At 39.5% G+C, this 18,674-nt stretch overlaps 3 protein-coding genes and 1 long non-coding RNA gene across 6 annotated transcripts; 3 read left to right on the top strand and 1 right to left on the bottom strand.

Moving 5' to 3' along the window:
* The first annotated feature begins 560 nt into the window (after nt 1-560).
* Nucleotides 561-2,923, top strand: LOC113011393 (protein THEM6-like). Of its 2 annotated transcripts, none has more exons than XM_026150953.2 (3): nt 561-699; nt 1,922-2,429; nt 2,513-2,923. In XM_026150953.2, the coding sequence occupies exons 2-3, from the start codon at nt 1,926-1,928 to the stop codon at nt 2,618-2,620; spliced, it is 612 nt and encodes a 203-aa protein (XP_026006738.1). In that variant the 5' UTR covers nt 561-699; nt 1,922-1,925; the 3' UTR covers nt 2,621-2,923. The 2 variants fall into 2 exon arrangements, with proteins under 2 accessions (XP_026006738.1, XP_080148342.1); XM_080292216.1 differs by lacking the exon at nt 561-699 and adding an exon at nt 1,108-1,201.
* A 1,778-nt stretch (nt 2,924-4,701) lies between these two features.
* Nucleotides 4,702-7,246, top strand: LOC113011400 (protein THEM6-like). The gene is made up of 3 exons (XM_026150964.2): nt 4,702-4,837; nt 5,386-5,890; nt 6,035-7,246. Exons 2-3 carry the CDS (start codon nt 5,390-5,392, stop codon nt 6,140-6,142), a joined length of 609 nt encoding a protein of 202 aa, XP_026006749.2. The 5' UTR covers nt 4,702-4,837; nt 5,386-5,389; the 3' UTR covers nt 6,143-7,246.
* Nucleotides 5,250-12,525, bottom strand: LOC145421673 (uncharacterized). The gene is made up of 3 exons (XR_013903025.1): nt 12,347-12,525; nt 11,230-12,038; nt 5,250-5,877 (listed from the first exon to the last, which is right to left on the bottom strand). It is a non-coding gene; the product is annotated as an uncharacterized LOC145421673 (long non-coding RNA).
* Nucleotides 11,465-18,615, top strand: ftr67 (finTRIM family, member 67). Of its 2 annotated transcripts, XM_026148938.2 has the most exons (7): nt 11,465-12,064; nt 14,656-14,751; nt 14,907-15,140; nt 15,584-15,743; nt 15,841-15,948; nt 16,721-16,813; nt 18,167-18,615. In XM_026148938.2, the coding sequence occupies exons 1-7, from the start codon at nt 11,465-11,467 to the stop codon at nt 18,232-18,234; spliced, it is 1,359 nt and encodes a 452-aa protein (XP_026004723.1). In that variant the 3' UTR covers nt 18,235-18,615. The 2 variants fall into 2 exon arrangements, with proteins under 2 accessions (XP_026004723.1, XP_026004724.1); XM_026148939.2 differs by lacking the exon at nt 16,721-16,813.
* Nucleotides 18,616-18,674: the final 59 nt, after the last annotated feature.

Here is an 18,674-nt window from a genome sequence, read left to right as displayed (position 1 = left end):
TTACTCTCTGCAGGCCAATCAAGTTCTACCACACCAAACTTGGTCAACCATGTCTTGGAACAGGAAGGGGAAAATCCCCAAGTTGTGAACTTGAAAGTCTCCAAGCTCCAAAATATCTCGGTATGCAGAAGCATGAGGAGTTACTTTCACTGGAACAATCGGCCTGAGTTTTAAAAATATTAAAATTAAAAGAAAATTTCAATGGTCTCTGACATAAAAGCTGCATTTTTAAAAATTTATTTTAAAGATTTGTTAAATTGGCAATAAAATAAAGGTTTTAAAAAGCTTCGTATGAAGTTTCTTCTACCACCATGTTTGCTGTTGCGGACTTCTGTCAAGTGTAATAGGTTAATAAATAACCAATCACCGCCGCCATTTCCTCTTACGTCACGTCTAAGTGAATCACTAAGGCCTTCAAATTAAATGTCAACGAGGTAGGAAAAACATTGAGCACTTAACATCATTGTACAGTTATAGGTCATTTTAAAACATTATGTCATTACAAATTAAGCTGTTTGGTTTTAAGCCTGCTTACGTCCTTTCGGGTTGAATTTCTAACGCAATATTGTAAACATGCTTTTATTTTGAAGGCCATCACCGGAAGAGTATTATCCGCGTTTATCGCTTTTTGCTTTACTTGTGCTCAGCGCTCTGAGTGGTGTCGACTCGACAGTCTGAACAGGACGAAGCGGACAGCAGGTGAGCACTTTACCTATTGTAAAGCGTAAACACGTTGACGGTTATTCGTCTTTTCCCACTTTCTTTAACTTGTTTTTACTAAAAATGCAGTTAATGCCCGCACAAACCGGTGTTTTTACTTAGCCCACCCTGAACGTTGGTCGTAACCGTAGTTTAATCTAAATGAAATAAAAGTTAGTGGATGCAGTAATGAAACATCACACAAACCTTAGCTTTGGTAGTCATATAGGTAGCACTGAGAATCAAGGATAACTAAATTACGTTAAAATCTAAATAAAAGTATGTCTTTTCATTTTCTGAGCTGCATGTGCATTTAAGACGTGCGGCTTTTGCAGAGGCAGCCTGTCTTTCCTGCAGCACCGGTTTATCCTAACGATTTGTTAAATCAGTGCACAAGTGTTACGAAAGTAGAAACTCATTTTGAAAATGGAGTACATCACAGTGGATCTGTAGAGATTCCCCATTTGCCCTTCACAATAATGGAAGAAGTGCCTCCAGAAAGGTATGGACACATAAACACTGGATTAAACTGATTAAATCACAACAGCATGCTGCAGGGAGAGGAGGCAAAATATTCACTTGTGTTTCATGAAATAAAAAACAAGTGAGAAATAATAGTCTTCATTTTAGGAATTTGTAAATAAGTGTGAAACATGTAAGCGTTTACTCTAAGCATAAGTCACTGTTGGTCGGGCTACTGATGCTGTCTTATATGTGCTAAAAGGGCAAAACGAGGATCCAGCTAATAAATTCATGCATATTGCAGTTTCTCTGATTTCTGCATGGTCTGACCTTTAGGTGAATTTGCTGGCAGATCCAGCCTGAGAAAAACTGTGTTGTTTTTTTTAACACACACCTGAATGCTCCAAACCAGCAAAAATCCCCTGGTTTTACAGGGGTGCTCTCACTTACTGATTAAGCACATTTGATTAGCAGTACCTGGCTGCTACTTACACTTTTCATTACTATGGAAGTCTGATCATAGTAGCACCCTGCTGGACCAGCTGGGTGTTAAACGGTGAACACACACTGAGCCCGTGTTTGACCCTAAATATTTTATTTATTTTCATTTCTGTTTTTGAACTAAAATGTCTGTCCGTTGAACAGGGGAAACACTGTCTGTCTTCGGTTATGCTCATTATTTGTTAGGCTGACTTGTCTTTTTATACATCTCACTTAATGACCATATTAATACTAATAAATATTAATATCTTTTCCCTAGAGAGATGTGGTGGGTGCTGTGGGTGCTCGCCATCTTGCTGGCTCTCTTCTGCATTGTGGATGTGTGGTACTTCCTGCGGGCCGCAGCGGTCATCCTGCGGGCCTGGTTTCAGCCTCCAGTCTGGGACATCACAGCGGAGCAGGTCCTAACAGGCCGGGTCACTCCCCATGACATCGACATGTGCCACATGAACAATGCTCGGTACCTCCGGGAATGTGACTTTGCTCGCTTCTCTCTCTACATGCGTAACGGCGTGTTTAAGGCTGTGCGGGCCCTCAAGGCTTCAATGGTGGTGGGGGCCACAACCATTCGTTATCGCAGGGCTCTGTGTATCGGAGAGGGTTATGAGCTGCGCAGTCGCATCGTCACTTGGGATGACAAAGCCTTTTTCCTTGAGCAGAGATTCGTGTCGACAAAAGATGGCTTGGTGTGTGCCGTGATGTACTGCAAGCAGAGTGTCATACGCGGCAGCCCGGACAAGATTCTGCAGCACCTGTGCAAAAGAAAGGTAAGGGAGGAAACCACACAGATGCATGAGTTACACACGCTGTCCCGCTGAATAACATTGAGCTTGTGTTTTGCACGCTGCAGGTGGAGTGCCCTGAGTTTCCAGAGGATCTTCAGCACTGGGTCAACTTCATCTCTGCCAGCAGCCAGGCCCTCAGGGCTGAGAGCGGCCTGGAGGAGAAGAACAAATAAAACCTTTCATGGGCAGATATTAAAAGTGGCGTCTTGTGAGTCAGCCTGTTTACAAGCCCAGGAGGAAAGTCTTCTCCTATTCAGAATCTCTTCACTTAAACACACTTGTGCCTGCACTTTGTACAACAAGCTTTATTTAAATTCCAACATTTGCAGATATGAAACACTTGATAACAGCACACTACATTATTCTGAGAGGTTGACAGTTATGGTAAAAATAATAAAATATTAGAAAATATAAGTAATACAGTTTTATAAGGTGTGTTATGATGTGGTGTGACAGCAATAAAAGAATTCAGGAAATTGGTTTGAAGTTTTTACTATAACCAAATGGGAAGAGATTAAACTACTTTATATGAGAGTGTGTGTGTGTTGCAGTGTGAACAGGTATAGCAGGGAATGACATCATGCTTGAGTGATGGGATGATCACACAGTTTACATGTTTGCATGACCAGAACCGCCAGGACACATCAGCCTTTGTAACATCCACAGATTTCATGTAAAACTTAAAAAGTAAGCTGAAAATTCAGTCAGAACGACTGTGTCATGAATGCTGCCTGGACACTGAGTCATAAAGCATGTCACAAACACTTCTCATGCACACGGCTGACTGGCGGTTACAAGTGAGAACAGATTCGATACCAGTTTTTCTTGATGTAAAAAAATAAGACCACAATAAATCAATCCAAAACTCTTCTCACTTTTCATGTCACCTGTAACCTGTACAATTCATCTGTCAGTTCACCCCCACTTCAGGGGGGCTGGAGCCTATCTATCTACCATAGGGCAAGAGGTGCGGTACACCCTGGACAGGTCGCCAGTCTGTCGCAGAGTTAACGCCAAGAGTCAGACAACCTTTTAAACCTATGAGCCATTTAGAATCACCAGTTAACCACCACAACTGCATGTCTTTGGACTGTGGGAGGAAATCTGAGTACTCGGAGACAACCCATGGAGAAAACCTAATACTTTGTTGAAGCAAATTTTGAGTTAATACCATTGAATGTCACAAAAACCTGGCATTTTAACAGGGCTGTGTACACTTTTTATGTCCACTGTAAACTAGAATTGGTTCAGAGGTTTGTAACAGTGGGAAAAAAGTACCCGGAAAAGAATACACTATCTACACTATTCATAAAAGTAGATAAAGTCAATCCAGTACATTGTTACTCTGTAACTAAGGTGCCACGTGTAGACTTAAGTATCATTATTGGCCATAAGCCTTACGTATTTTACACTTTTACAGCCTATCCCTTTTTGTCCTGTCTCTCCCCTCTCTCCAACTGGTAACAGCAGATGGCTGCCCCTCACTGAGCCTGGTTCTGTTGGTGGTCTTTCCTTCCCACTGTCACCAAGTGCTTGCTCATAGGAAGTCATCTGATTGTTAGGTTTTCTCTGAATTATTGTAGGATTTTTACCTTACAATAAAAAGTGTCCCAACAAAGAAGCAAAGCTACAAACTATGAGTGAAGAAAAATATTCACTGCAATAAAAATAATTTCAAAACATAGTAATTGAGATGTTGTCTACTGACAAAACAAACTAAACTAAAAGAAATATTTCTAGGAAATATTCTTAGCTTTAGTCTTGCCTTTTGAGGATTTGATACATACATTTGTTGAGACTTGGAATGGCCTTATGAGTCAAATTCCTCCACAAAGTGCTGTGTTGTAATTACTATTCGGAATCTCTGAAATCTACCTGACAAATACCCTCCATATTATATTAATAAGATGCAAATTCAACTGAAAGGAGAAAGCTGTCTAGGAGCGGAAACTAATTAGAACATTAAAAAAACAAAAAAAACTAACTCTCGTACCATAAAATATAATAAAAATATTAAGTAGTTTTATTATTATTAATATGTTTTTATTTATTGGCAGTGCTATGTTTAAAAAGCACTATTTTGTCTTATACAAAGTAAACAGTAACTTCTAGTGAATGAAAGGGCGCACGGAACGACCTTACATACCGTCTCTGTGTTAACCAAGGTTCAAATGAATAAATTAAGATATAAAATAAATAAGTAACTAAATCACGTGTAACTGTGGCATCGCCAATCCCTGGAAAACGCGAAAACGTTTTCGTGTAACCATGCCGACAGGTCAACCAATAAGGCTTCTTGTCGTCATACACCCGGAAATTATGTTCATTGATTCTACCGGTTTCTTCAAGTTGCACCGCTTTCCATGATAGCACTTTCTTCAGGACGCGCAGTGAGTTTCACGGGCATTAAAAGATACTTCTGCCGTCTGTATGGTTGACGCTTAATGTCTGATATGGTGAACTGAAGTGTGGCGGCTGTGCGAGGAGGCTGTGCTCGCTTTAATTCCGAGGGCACCGGCTGCTGGCAGCTAGCGGCTAAGCTAACAGATTTGGCTTTGACAGCAATCTGCAGGCCGTTCATTTTAAAGGAGAAGCGTTAGCTTTACAATCCCCTCAAGGTTGAATCGACTGCTTGTGAAAATATGCTGCTTCTGTATTTTTAGCCAGGTTAATTTCAAGTCAGTGTAAGGAGGGGAACACTGATCTCTTGTTTTGTTTTTTTCCCCCCCACATCTGCACTGTCATTGATGAGGTCAAAGATGCATTTATTTTAATCCTGAAGGCAATCATCAATTTAGACTCTTTAAAAAAAATGCTTATGTTTTTAATTTAAAAAAATAAGATAAAAGATAATGACTGTAACATTGCAAATAAACACGTTCTTTTCTAAAAACTTCGGTTTTCATTTTTGATGCTAATATTTGAACTATTTCTCCAGAGAGATGTTGCTGTTGGCGTTGGGTGCCCTCCTCCTGCTCTTCTGCAGCCTGGATGTTTGGTACTTCCTGCGAGGGGCCCAGGTGTTCATCCAGGCATGGTTCCAGCCCAGGATACGGGACATTTTAGCCGAGCAGAGCATCGAAGGCATGGTCCTTCCACATGATTTGGACTACTTGGGCCACATGAACAACTCTCGGTATCTGAGGGAGTGTGACTTTGCACGCTTTCACCATTACATGAGAAACGGACTGTTCATGGCCTCACGCAAACTGGGGGCGAAATTGGTGGTAGGGGCGTCTACCATCCGGTACCGCCGCTCCTTGGTCTTCCGTGAGGCTTTTGAGATTCGGACCAAAGTTTTGGGCTGGGACGAGAAAGCCTTTTACTTGGAGCAGCGTTTTGTATCCAAGAAAGATGGCTTCGTCTCTGCGATCATGCTCTGTAGGCAGAATGTGGTGCACTGCAGCCCCGAAACCATCATTGAATTTATCTGCAAAAAGAAGGTAAGGGAAGTGGTGGCGTCATCCTCAAAGTGCTTCTGTTCAGGAGTAGAATCCACAAAATCATCACATTTTAGTATCACAAAACTATGAGTATTATTGACTGATTAATCAATTTTATTCATCTAACACTTTGTCCGCTTATAGATCGAGTGCCCAGTGTTTCCGGAGGACCTCAAACACTGGATGAACTTCATTGCGGCCAGCAGCCAAGCCCTGAGAGCAGAGAGTGGACTAGAGGGAAAGAACAAGTGAAGCCACACCATGACGCTGCGTATCATGAGTGTCGACACATTTCATATCATATATAGCATTGCACGCACATATACATGCACACAAACACTTAAACATTGTAGAGTGTTTTAGTTGACTTCCAGAAGTATCTCTGTTTTGAATAAATCCTACCTGCTGTGTATTTTTGTAAGACGTGAAGTTCTTTGACCCGAGGGGAGCTGAACATGAAAACTTGAACTGTAAGGTTTCAAATGCTCGGTATGTAAATGGATCACAATGGCGTTTGTAGCTTTACCCTTGCAGCTTATTCAGTAGTTGACTGTAAGTAGACCAGCATTACACATCTTCATTCTCATTCAGCAAAATCCTCTAACCTCAGATAAGCATGTAGAACAAAATGTAATCTTCCACTGACGTCAATGCATGTTTTGAAACAACCAGAATATTTTTGTGCCTGTTTCTAGTAGTTTAGAACACGTTATAACTTTTCACCAAAAAAAAGACATGGGTGCAATGAAATACTTGAATGGATATAATGAACATGTGCTGACGATTGTTTTAATTTCCCTATCAGTATTTTGCACAAAGTTATTATTAACCTAAGGGAGAAAACAAAAATTCTTATGAGGGATGAATATATCGGTGCAATGAAGAATTAAAATATCTGCTTTTAAAAGGACAGCCCCTCAATCAGGCCTGCGTGTCATGTTATGAGAGCGTGCTTATATTTTCGATTGACGGGTGTAATGCGCAAACATGAGGTTGCTGGCAACTTTTCAAAACCTGCAACGCACAATTACCAATGAATGTCTGAGTGATGTTTGAGTCCACTGAGGGGGTCATTTGAAAGATGTTCTCGTTAACGCATCAGAGTTTTTCCTTTGTGACCAAAGTAATGTACTGTTCTGTGTGAAGGAAATCCGATTTTTTTTTTTTTAAAGATGTCTAATCTGTTTTATTTATGTTGTTGATGCACTGATCACCAGATTCTTTTAAGTTTAAAGTTATACATTCTCTGTTTAAGTCCCAACTATTTATGATTGATTGAAATGTATCAAAATTTATTTATTGTGTTTGTTAACATGTAAGTGCATTTTTTTTCAATTAAAAATGCTCTGGAAACTGTTTGGGTCACTGTTTTTGTCTTTGTGAGCAAAGTACACATGCAGTTTGGTTTGTAGAACTTCACGGGACATTTTTACAGCTAATGTACTTAATTTATATTAAACAGCCTTTAGGTGATCATTTAACAGTTAACATTTGGCATGTAAATCTAAAATTTCTGACTTTCTGAGTTTTTCCTTTGTTGTTCAGAGCTGGAAAAGCAGCATTTGCAACTTTCAAAAACCATAAGTACAGGGCTGTTATAGTTATATGTTTAGATGCTGTAGCTTTATGTATTTAATTTTTCCATCACCAAATTAATCTTGTTTTTACAGGAAAATGTGCTTTTTACAGTTTTAGTTACTAAAACTATTTGTAGATAACGAGTCCAGATTAAAAATGTGATCGTCAAAGTAATGATAGGTATCCATTCAAAATCCTTCCACGTGAAAGTGCCAACAATTGTGACATTTTAATCCATTTAGAAAAGTCCCCCCATCAGTGACCAAGAGCCCAAGGATGTACAGGCACAGGTGTAATTTCCAAAATGTGGGTTTCATTATACTCCAGAAAAGACAAAAATAATGTCAGAAATACACAATCACCTTCACATTTTTGCCATTTCTTCCACACTCTTTTCATTTCATTGTATAGCAATGTTTGTAATTAGAATATGTTTCTGACCTTGCTTTCAGGTTTTCAATGTAAATTTCAAAGCAGTCAACAATACAGGCACATCTACAAAGAACATCTCAATATCATGGGCATTGACAGCTGTGTCAAGTGCAAACTGAGATTTTAAACATGCAACAAACGATGGAAGATTCATTGTCACTGTAAAATCTAATTCGTTCCCAGAACAGTATTTATTGTTCAGTCACAAGAGCTGTCTCTAGTTTAAACAACACATTTGCTTTGCATTCAAACTCAGAAGTCTGAATGCAATCTCCCCCTCCACACCAGTGTTCTCAGGCACTGGTACATGGTCAGTGTCAGACATGTCACTGTCCTAAAACAGCACGGCCCACATTAGAAATGATGTATATGTAGACCAGTGATGGGAATTAGGGGTAACGGCGGAATTAGGAGAATTGGTAACGGTTACTTGTAATGGCGTTACCCCTTACAAGTAACGGCGTTACTTTTTTCAGTAACGAGTAATATATATACCAGTTTTTAAATTGTGTTGATAGGCCACGTAAAACCAGAGTCATGATAAACAATATATACTCGGCGTTTTTTCCTGAATAGTTTCGCCACGTTTACTGTCTAGCAAGCACTCTCTGCTTATGATTCGTGTTGGTGGAAAAATGCACCATGTCGACCAATCGAAAAATGATATGGCGACATGACATTTGGTCGTTTAGGAAGAGGGGGAAGTTTTAGGAGTGATGGCTAGAGAGAGCGAGAGAGAGTAGAAAAAGAGAGAGAGGGAGTTTTTAGAGATTTGTGACGTTTAGCGTATTTGTATGGCGTTATTTTTGTGCCACTATTCTGAGCGCACGTAAAAACAAGTTTGCAGGTGCAAGTGTTGTATTTTGAGGAGAAATTTATTTTGAGCGACGAAAAGCTGAATTTGAGTGAACAAAATTCATTCCTGCGTGCAAAAGTCAAATTCCTCCTCCTGAGGTCACACACACACAATAGCAGCCCTTCTCGCTCAGTTTTTGCATTTGCGCTTGCTCAAAATGTGTTGCTCACGCTCAACATTTCTGCCCGTGCGCGCTCAACTCTTTAATAAAGTTTAAAAAAAAAAAAAGAAAAGAAAAAAAGTTGTGCCACAAAACCAGCCAATCACAGACTTGGATGCAAAAAAATCTGATTGGCTGTTCTGGTCTCCAAGCCGTTCGAAATGACGAAATGCAATATCCCAGAATCCATTTCGTCCAAAATTCAAACGAGGCAGTGGCGGAGGAACACAGAGTGGCAGAGTTTGAAATATTACTCTTTCTGGGTCACAAAATAAACTTGTAAGATATTTTCATGCGAGAATGGTGCTGTGTAAACTTCAAATATCTGCTCGATTCATCAAGACATCACATATTTGCATAAGTGCTCTAACATTTTTGGAGATGATAATAGCATGTATTTCCATATATACAAAGGCACTGGAATCCCAGATAAAAACATGAATATTGTTTTCTTTTCTTTTCTTTACTGAAAATGAAGAAAAAGAATATTAGATCATTCACAAAAATAGCAGTGTCTTCATTTTCATTCACAAACTGGAATTTTTATAGTATAAAATGAAAATGAAATGAGGATTTGGCTTTTTCCTTTAAGCACTGAACTAATATTAAGTTGTATATCCGTATATACTGATCTACAACTAACATTTTAGACTTGCCTCCACGCTGACTGGACCACATTCCACAGATCTTCTGCATTCTTGGGTTTTGCTTTAAGAACAGAATTTTTGAGGTCACACCACTAATTCTCAATCGGATTGAGGTCTGGGGATTGGGCCGGCCACTTCATGATATCAATCTGTTTTTGTCTGGAACCAGGATATTGCCCGCTTGCTGGTGTGTTTGGGGTGTTTTCCTGCTGAAACACCCATTTTAAGGGTCAGCATAAGGCAACATGAACTGTTCCAGTATTTTTAGGTACTGAAACTGGTCCATGGTGCCTGTTATGTGATAAATGGGCCCCACTCCAAAGTATGAGAAACAGCCCCAAACCATTATGCTTGCACCTCCATGTTTTACTTTCTTCAAAGTGTACTGTGGCTTGTATTCAGTGGCCTTTACGCCCAATAAGAACAATCTTACTCTCATCTGTCCACAGAATATCGCACCACTTCTCTTTAGGCCAGTCAATGTGTTCTTTGGCAAACTGTCACCTTTTCAATACATGTGGTTTTTTTTCAGCAGTGGTACTTTATGAAGGTTTCTTGCTAATAGTTTGGCTTCACATAAGCATCTTCTGATTACTGAAGTTCTCACAAGTAAATGGAGATCTTTTTTTATTTCTCTGGAGCTCATCACTGGATGCTTCTTTGCCATTATTGTTATTCTATGATCTAGGCGGATGGTAGTATTCCTTTTTCTACCACGTGTTTCGGGTTTTCTTTCCCATTTCAAAGCATTTGAGATCTTTTTAGCTGAGCAGCCAATTATTTTCTGCACTTCTTTTTAAGTTTTCCTCTATCCAATCAACTTTCTGATCAAAGTTTTTTCTCCCTCGATGCAATGTCTGGAACGACCCATTTTACTCACTGAGCAAGGGCTAAAACCAGCAGGTACAACAGCTGCCTTCCTTCCTTAAATAGCCCAAAAAAAAAATCAGATTTTTTGGAACTTGGAACTGTTTAACCCTTTTCTTCTTTTTTCTATATCTTGTTGTGTATGATATATTTTTATTATATACTTATTAGATATTTTTTTTAAATTGCATTTGATGCATTTGATACAGAATTCAACAAGCCAAACTGTCTCTTTACAAAGTCCCGTATCATATCGCATTAAGAAAACATCGCGTATGCTCAGAAGCTCACTCCAATGCAACCTTGACAAAGCTCAACAAACATCAGTAAACACGCAGACTGCGTGCAGTTATTCCCATAGTGTGCCAAGTCCCGAGTATAAACGCTATAAATGATACAGTTTAACCAAAAGTAACACGTCTGTGTCGAAAGTACAGATATTTGTTTAAAAATGTAGGGAGTACATGTAAAAAGTTATTAGAATTCAATTTAAGTACCCTTACTTCCCCGTTATATAGACAGCGAATATAGACATCTAGACAGATTACAAATTAAATGCCACATATGCGAAGAGAGAGAGAAAGACGGGGGAAAAAAAACAACAACTATAATAGAAGACGTGATTTATCTCAGATAACAATTTCAGTGGGTAGATGCTTTGGAATATTATATTTTTTTATGGTTTGTTTTCTAGAAGTAATTTTAAAGACTTTATATATAATTTAAATTCGTTTAAGAGAATAACCAAAATAACGTTACAACACAGTTTGCAAAATCGAATGAAATATTTGGTTTTTACCATTTCTGAACATCAAGCCAGAATGTCTGCAGTACGATAAACCTGTTGTTCGCCTCACTCCCGCTCCGTGCCAGTTGGTGGCAGCAAAGCACCCATTCGTCGTTTGCCGACCGTCGATACAGAAACTGGAAGTAGTCCTGTTAAAGCCCTCAGTGGCCACGCCCCCTCATTCTCTTCCTGTAAACAAAGCAGTAGCTATTTGTCACTTTCTAGCTGTACTTTGGTGTTTTCTACGATGGCTCAAGCCGGGGTGCTCCTGGACAAGGACCAGTTCAACTGCTCCATCTGTCTGGACGTGCTGAAGGACCCGGTTACTATACCGTGCGGACACAGCTACTGCTCGGGCTGCATCCAGAACTACTGGGACCAGGACGACTACCTCGGGGTATATGTCTGTCCGCAGTGCCGACAGAACTTCAACCCGAGGCCGCTGCTCGCCAGGAACACCATTCTGGCCGACGTGGTGGAGATATTTAAGAACACGACACTCCAGGACGCCGCGGCACCGACAGCTGGCCGAACTTTTGCCGAAGCCGGCGACGTGGAGTGTGACGTCTGCATCGGGTTGAAGAGCAAAGCGGCCAGCTCCTGCCTGGTTTGTCTGGCGTCGTACTGCGATGATCACGTCCGGCCTCACTACGAGTCCTCAGCCTTCAAAAAACACAAGCTGGTGGCTGCCTCCAAGCGGCTCCAGGAGACCATTTGTCCGCGACATGACAAGCTGCTCGAGGTCTACTGCCGGACCGACAAGCGCTGCATCTGCTCCCTGTGTCTGACCGACGAGCACAAAGGGCACGACACGGTGCTGGCTGAGGAGGAGATACAGCAGAAGAAGGTAATCACCTCACCTGAATTACACAGAGGGAGGAAGCCTCCCACATGGAGCTCATTCCCTTTTTTCTGAGGCTGAGTTAACTGCCTCCACAATGTGCTGTCTGGAGTGTTTCCCTGATTTAAAACCCCAGTCTGCCCCTCACTAATATCCCCATATTATAAAAAGACTAAAAGCAACACTTAAAGTGATAAAAAAAATTAAAGGGAAACAAAACATTTTGACACAGTTAACTAAATCTAAACTATAGCAAACTGCCAGAGGAAGCAAAGGTAAGAACCTTACAAGTACAATTGTTCTGACTAAGTCTCCTTCGTATTCAAATGTCACACCGCAGTTAAATCTGCTGCACTGGCTCCCCATCATCTGGAGAGTCCACTATAGGATTCTGGTTTTGCCTTTTAAAGCGCTGCAGGGATGGGCACCATCGTGCAACCCCAGCAGGTCCCTGAGGTCATGTGATCAGGGCCTGCTGGCTTTGCAACATACAAAGCTGAGAACTAAAATAGGACGGAGCTTTTGCAACAGTGACCCTGAGACCCTCTGGAACCTTCTCTGTCTGAGCGTGTGGTCTGTGCTTTCTTTTAAAAAGCAGCTTTTTAAACTTGCTTTTTGGGTAACTTTTTGTTTCTATGTTTTAGCATTTTTGTTGCACTTTGCCTTTTTTGTGCTACATAAATAAAATCTTAATTGCTTCCTTAGAGTTTTTTTCCGTATGACTGTAGTCAGGGTTTAAAAAGTCTAAATACTGCAGTGCAGCTTAAGGTAAACATTAAAGTGAATATAGTCTTTTTCTCATATAAACATAATCCACAGATGCAAATGTGTGTTGACATTTCCAACATGCACTTTCTCTTAAACTCGTCTTTTAACAGTGGACTGAATCCACTCCAGAGTCAAACAATGTGTCTTTTCTTTTTCTTTAAGTGAAGACTTAATCTAATCCAGGGACCCATTCACAGGGGGACAAAAATAGTCTAACTGTTAAGATGCTTTAGAGAAATGGGGCAGAAAAGACACATGTCTATCACACACACACACACACACGCACACGGGTAAAATGAAAAGCTGCAAATCTTATAATTAAAGACATTTGAGAGGCTGGAAGCTGCATTGAAATGATTATCAAAGTGGTTGCCATGTAATTATCTATAAATCAACCCATTGTTTCATTAATTTTGTGTTGTCTATTCTTTAATTATGAACCTCTGAATGTTTCATTAAAGCGCTGATTTGGTTTTGTCAATCAGTTGCCATTTGTAGGGTTGTATTCTACCTTACATCAAATGTGAGAAAAGAAGTCACATTTTCCAGATTTTTCCAAAATAAAATAATCCTCAACTAAAGGTAACTTTATCTGTTCCTTTATAAGAGAACTCATTTATTCATCTGGTATGTACATTTGCTTGTAGGTTGGGTTTGTGTTTCAGTCCTGAAGGACTTTTGTGTGTAAGATGAACATGACAACCACTGTACCACAGAGCCTCCTATGCATGAACAAATATTTGTCCCTATTCACAGCAGTATAAAAATCAATGTGACTAAGTGTCAGGGTGCTTTAGAGAGGAAGAATGTATTTTCAGCTGCTCTTTTGTCACAGCTGCAAGCGCCACATGTTTGAGTTTTCCACCAGATACAACCCCAAAGGGACTTGTGTCTCCAGCTGGAATCAAATCAGCGCCGCTTCACTTGCTGAGCAAATCACTACCTGATGGAGCCACTTGTTAAGTTGACTTAGAGAAACGAGGGAAAAAAAGTGCAACCAACTTAAAAATATTTAAAATGACTCCAATAGATCTAAAGAAAAGCTGCAAATCTTTTCCTATTTATCTCACCAAAAGAAAAAGAAAGAAAAGTTGACACCCTCATGTAAATTTTGACATGCTGTAATTCCAAATTGATTTGGGTCTCTTCCTGGAATTAACCAAGGGCCTTTCCATTTGATAGGCAAACATATAAACCACTGCTTACATGTTCAAATAATAGTCACGCAAATGAACATCATTTAATTTTCTGTATATCTGTTGCTAACTGCTGCTGTTCATTATTCTTTTATTGTGAACTGAGCTATTGATTGTATTTTAAAGGTCTCAGTGGTTTTCAGGGTTTTACTACCGAGTCATAATTTGTGATGCAGTTTTAATGAGGAACGCATTAAAGCAGATAACTCAGATCCTTTGTGTTAAGAAGATCCAACACTGAGTGTTTCGGTGTCTTTAATTCACCACACTATCTAATCTAGAATACATTTTCAGCCTGATCCACAGTAGGACCAAACAGTTTAACTGTAGACTCGTCAGAGAAATGGAGCAGAGATGTGAAGTTTATAGTTTGGGTTTGAAACACCTCTGGAGTTCCTCAAACCTGTTTTTGGGTATTTGTGTGGAATAAAAGCAGCAAAGAATTAAACAACTGAAAGACTTCATAATAATTTTTAATTTCTTCTCTTTTTTTTTAGTGATTCAGTTTTAGTGACAACTGACTTCAGTCCGTGCACAGGCCCAGTGTAGCAGGAAATCTGGATAATGTAGCAGAGAATGAAATGCATCTACTTCTGTTCAGTTACATGACTTTTGATTTTTGATTTTCTTCAGAGGCAGCTCAGTGAGATCAAGCAGAGCTCCCAGCTGAGGATTCAGCAAAGAGAAAAGGAGGTGCAGGAACTGAGAAAAGCCATTTTCTCTCTCAGCGTAAGTGCTGATGTTCAACATCTCACTGTTGGATGGTAAAAATGTCTAATCTTTCTACTGTTAAAGGTCTACATTTGCTATTTTATCAGCTTTTGAAGTTTTTTTTGGTCTTTCTTCACTCTTTGCCTGGCGTTCTGTTCTCTGTCTCCCTCCAGCGTTCGGCTCGTGCAGCAGCCGAGGAAAGCGACGCAGTCTTCTCCGAGCTGATTCGGTCAATAGAGCTGAAGCGCTTTGAGGTTAGAGAGCTGATTAAAGCTCAGGAGAAGACGGCCATCGGTGAGGCAGAGAAGCTGCTGGAGCAGATTCAGAAGGAGATCGGCGAGCTGAAGAAGAATGAAGATGAACTGGATAAGCTTTCCCACGCTGAAGACCCCATCCATTTCCTTCAGGTGGATAAGAGTTTATCACACTCTCAGGACATTTTACTGTGACGATATGCTACACAATGAAAATAGTCCCTGTTTGTAGGGAGTTCTTAAACTTAGGAATTTCCTAAGCTTTTATCACATCCAGACCCATTCGTAGATAATCTTTCACTACTGTAGTCCCAGCCTTGGATCTGGTGCCTTGTGGTCGTTGACCAAACCATTTTATGTCTTGTCTTTTGTCATGAATGCCACCCCTCCACTTATTTCTGCTACTCACCCTTCCTTGTTGTGTTCTGTATAAATAGCATGCTGGGAAACATCTCTGCGTCAGCTTACCTTCCTAGTCTCTATGTTGCTAAGCCCACCATGTGCTGAAATATTCATAAACACACCGCCACAGCAAAGTCTTGGGAAAAAAAGTGGTTCAAGTTTTATCTTCACCACTGTTCCTGGTCTGTATTTAGAGCTGTCAGTCCCTCCATGCTCCACCTGTGCTGTCGGCTTCGCCGTTGGTTGCATCGGACCCAGACTTCATCTTCGGCCCGGTGACGACAGCTGTGTCAGATTTTAAGGCGCTTCTGCAGGAGGTCTGTCAGAACGGATGTGTCAGCATTTATGAGAGAGGTAGATATAAAGATTTGTATCACATTTTAATTTTTTGCACCATAAATGATTCTGTCGACTGTCTGTTGACGTTGTTCTACTTTTTTATCTTTTACAGTGAGAAATATAGTAATTGTAAGGAATCCAGATCTCTCAGTCGAGTCTGACTGCACGGTGGTGGATCGAAGTTTTAATCTGGAAGTTGTACAAATGGAAGCAGCTGCATGTGAGTGTTCATGTGTGTCACATTCACAGGTTTTATTAACAGTTTTAAACAGTGCAGCAGTTTTGGTGGTCAGGGATGATTTTTAATCATCTTAAATCACTCTTTTAAATCAAAATCACCATCTTATCTGCGCCGGATTAAACACTCTTACAAAGCTCAATACATTTATTTTTTAGGGTTTTACATAGTCGCACGTATTTAAATAAACCTCCCCTGGCAGCAGGGTCACACACCATTAAGATATTAAAGATTAAAATGTATAATTTACTGATTTCAAACAACTCTTAGATAATAAATGGCAGTTAAAATAAAGAATATCTAAATAAAAAAATATAAAGTGATATAATAATTGGGTGATATTGTTGTAACAGCTGGGAGATACTGACAGAAATGTGATATAAATATAAAAGAAATTCATCCACTTTATCAAAAGCTCAGTGGTCTACACTGATATTTTTCATGTTTGGTGTAACATGAAAACAAAATGAATATTTTCCTGTTTTTCTAGAAGGAATTTGCCTTAAATCAAACTTAAGTAAGACTAATATAAATCCACAAAAAACTCTCACACGTCACCAAAAACACACTAAAAATGTAAAATTTCTGTCCTGATAAAACTCTGTTTATTTTATTTTTATTTTAATTGTGAAAAATGAGACATGTTAATCTGATCTTATTATCTCACAGCAGTTGGCTTTGCTGAATCTGCAGATAAAGACCGATAGCTGAGACTGTAGTAACCTCTTTTTGTTACCCGTCTTTGTTATCGCAGTGATCCCTTCGCCTGGTCTAGACCAAAGTCATGTGAGCCCTCTCAACCCCTTCCTCACTCCAGGACCTCCAGCGTTTTCCTTTTCACCATTTGGTAACTACAACATTTAAACAGTATTTACTGCACGTGTGTGAAACCCACTTAACTCAAGCAAACCACATGCAAATCCTTCTGCTCATATTATTGTTCTAGTGTAATAAAGAAAGAAGCCGATTGAGTTTAGATGTGCTTAAACCCGCCAGTGCCGGGTGTCACTGTAACAAGAACTTGTGCAAATATTAACTCTTGTTTCTTTGTTTGATAGATTTGTTTGTTGTGTTTTGTTTACATAGTCAATATTTTAAAGCTAATCTTTAGTTAATAAGTAGCTCAGCCAGATGGTCGAGAATCTTTAAATATCGATTTTTGTCTCCACCTGGGATCGTTCCCTTGTTAGGTGGATGTGTGAAGCTCTACACTTTGGAGCCACTCAGCACAGTTTGAGACCTAAATTTTATTTGATACACGTCAGCAAGCAGTGCTCTCATGTGGCTGCGTGGCACTCCTAGTCCTAATCCCAAGCTTTGATTAATGGGAGGGTTGTGTCAGGAACTTATGGAAGCTCATTTCTGGCACTAAAAACATTCACGAGTTACAATTTAGATTTTTATTTAAAAGTTTTTGTTTGGGTATCTCACAATTCTCACTTACTAACTCTATCTTCTGTGAAAATAACTTGAAATTTTAAATTATTTTCTCAATTTTTAGTTATTTTCCAACAAGTTTGAGCTGAAATTTTCACTGTTTTCCAGGAGTGGAAACAAGCTTCTATTTGATAGTCCGATATTTAAAAAAAACAAAAACATGGATCGATCCGTTGTGGTGACCCTTTGGGAAATAAGGGATCAGCCAAAGTACTTTGAGATAAATCTATAGCCACGTGACAAATCTGATATAATCTTGTAAAAAAATGCCGGAGTAAAGTTTGACTTTAAAAAAATGTTTGCTCATGCTGGCTATTTGATTGCTGCTAAGTCAGGTTTTTGGATTGAACATTTTAGCTTAAAGGCAGGCAGGGATCGATTCACTTAATCTAAATTCTGTTAAACAGCGTCACAAAATGAGAAAAGAAAAAAAACTCAAAACTTCAGAAAACAATGAAAAAAGAACATCAATCGCTTCCACGCTGCGGGACTTTGGTTTTTATTCATATTGTTCCAGAAAAGCTTGTTTTTACACACGTGTGCATTGATCTTTTTATCTTTTTACGTAGCTATTGTTGTTGATCATCATTCTTTGTAGAAGGCTCGATCCAGTATTAAGCAGTGGTTAAACAGAAAATTAGTAACAACTTTACCCCTTCCTCACATTTCAAGCTAGACTCTACTGGTATAAGTTGTGCTATTTATTTGTGCTAAAGACAAAAAAAAAAAAAAAAGATTTTTCTTTGTTTCCTTCTTTTTCCAGGCTCTAAATTCTCCTCGGGATCCAGACATAAGCACCCTCCACGACGTGCTCACCCCAGGAGGAAATAAGACTTCTTAAGGACATCAAACCTCACTTTCACACACTCACCCTGATGGAACGTCATTATACTCAAGTGCTGTCCACACACAAAGCCACACTACAACTTAAGTCATGTAATTGCTGTTTTTTTTTTAAATTTTTTATTCTGCTATACTCAAATGTAATCAGTGTTGGGAAAGGCACGAGAAAAGCATCTGTGAAGATCGCACTGACGATGTATTCAGCAGCAACAAGCAGGACTGACTTAGTGCGTTTTATTTCAGTGTTAGATGCTTTTAAAGGTATATTATTTATTTTTTTTAACCCAGTAATCCTCTGTAAACAGTCATATTTGCTTCAATGATAACGTGGATTATTTGACATGCTGGCATTAAAAAACAAACGCACTACATTTTCTCACGGGTGGTTTTTGTTTACACATCAGCTCCGTGACCAAAACGCTGGCTCC

This window comes from Astatotilapia calliptera, chromosome 18 (genome assembly GCF_964374335.1).
Source record: "Astatotilapia calliptera chromosome 18, fAstCal68.1, whole genome shotgun sequence".
NCBI lineage: Eukaryota > Metazoa > Chordata > Actinopteri > Cichliformes > Cichlidae > Astatotilapia > Astatotilapia calliptera.
This window is presented reverse-complemented; position numbering and strand designations above follow the sequence as displayed.

Excerpts from the sequence above, each read along its gene's own strand:
- LOC113011393 (XM_080292216.1), top strand. The coding sequence starts at position 1,179 with ATGGAAGAAGTGCCTCCAGAAAG. Across the intron at positions 1,202-1,921 it reads GAAGAAGTGCCTCCAGAAAG|AGAGATGTGGTGGGTGCTGT; the intron begins GTATGGACACAT and ends TCTTTTCCCTAG. Across the intron at positions 2,430-2,512 it reads AGCACCTGTGCAAAAGAAAG|GTGGAGTGCCCTGAGTTTCC; the intron begins GTAAGGGAGGAA and ends TGCACGCTGCAG.
- LOC113011400 (XM_026150964.2), top strand. The coding sequence starts at position 5,390 with ATGTTGCTGTTGGCGTTGGGTGCCCTCCTCCTGCTCTTCTGCAGCCTG. Across the intron at positions 5,891-6,034 it reads AATTTATCTGCAAAAAGAAG|ATCGAGTGCCCAGTGTTTCC; the intron begins GTAAGGGAAGTG and ends GTCCGCTTATAG.
- ftr67 (XM_026148938.2), top strand. The coding sequence starts at position 11,465 with ATGGCTCAAGCCGGGGTGCTCCTGGACAAGGACCAGTTCAACTGCTCC. Across the intron at positions 15,744-15,840 it reads TGTCAGCATTTATGAGAGAG|TGAGAAATATAGTAATTGTA; the intron begins GTAGATATAAAG and ends TATCTTTTACAG. Across the intron at positions 15,949-16,720 it reads ACAAATGGAAGCAGCTGCAT|TGATCCCTTCGCCTGGTCTA; the intron begins GTGAGTGTTCAT and ends TTGTTATCGCAG.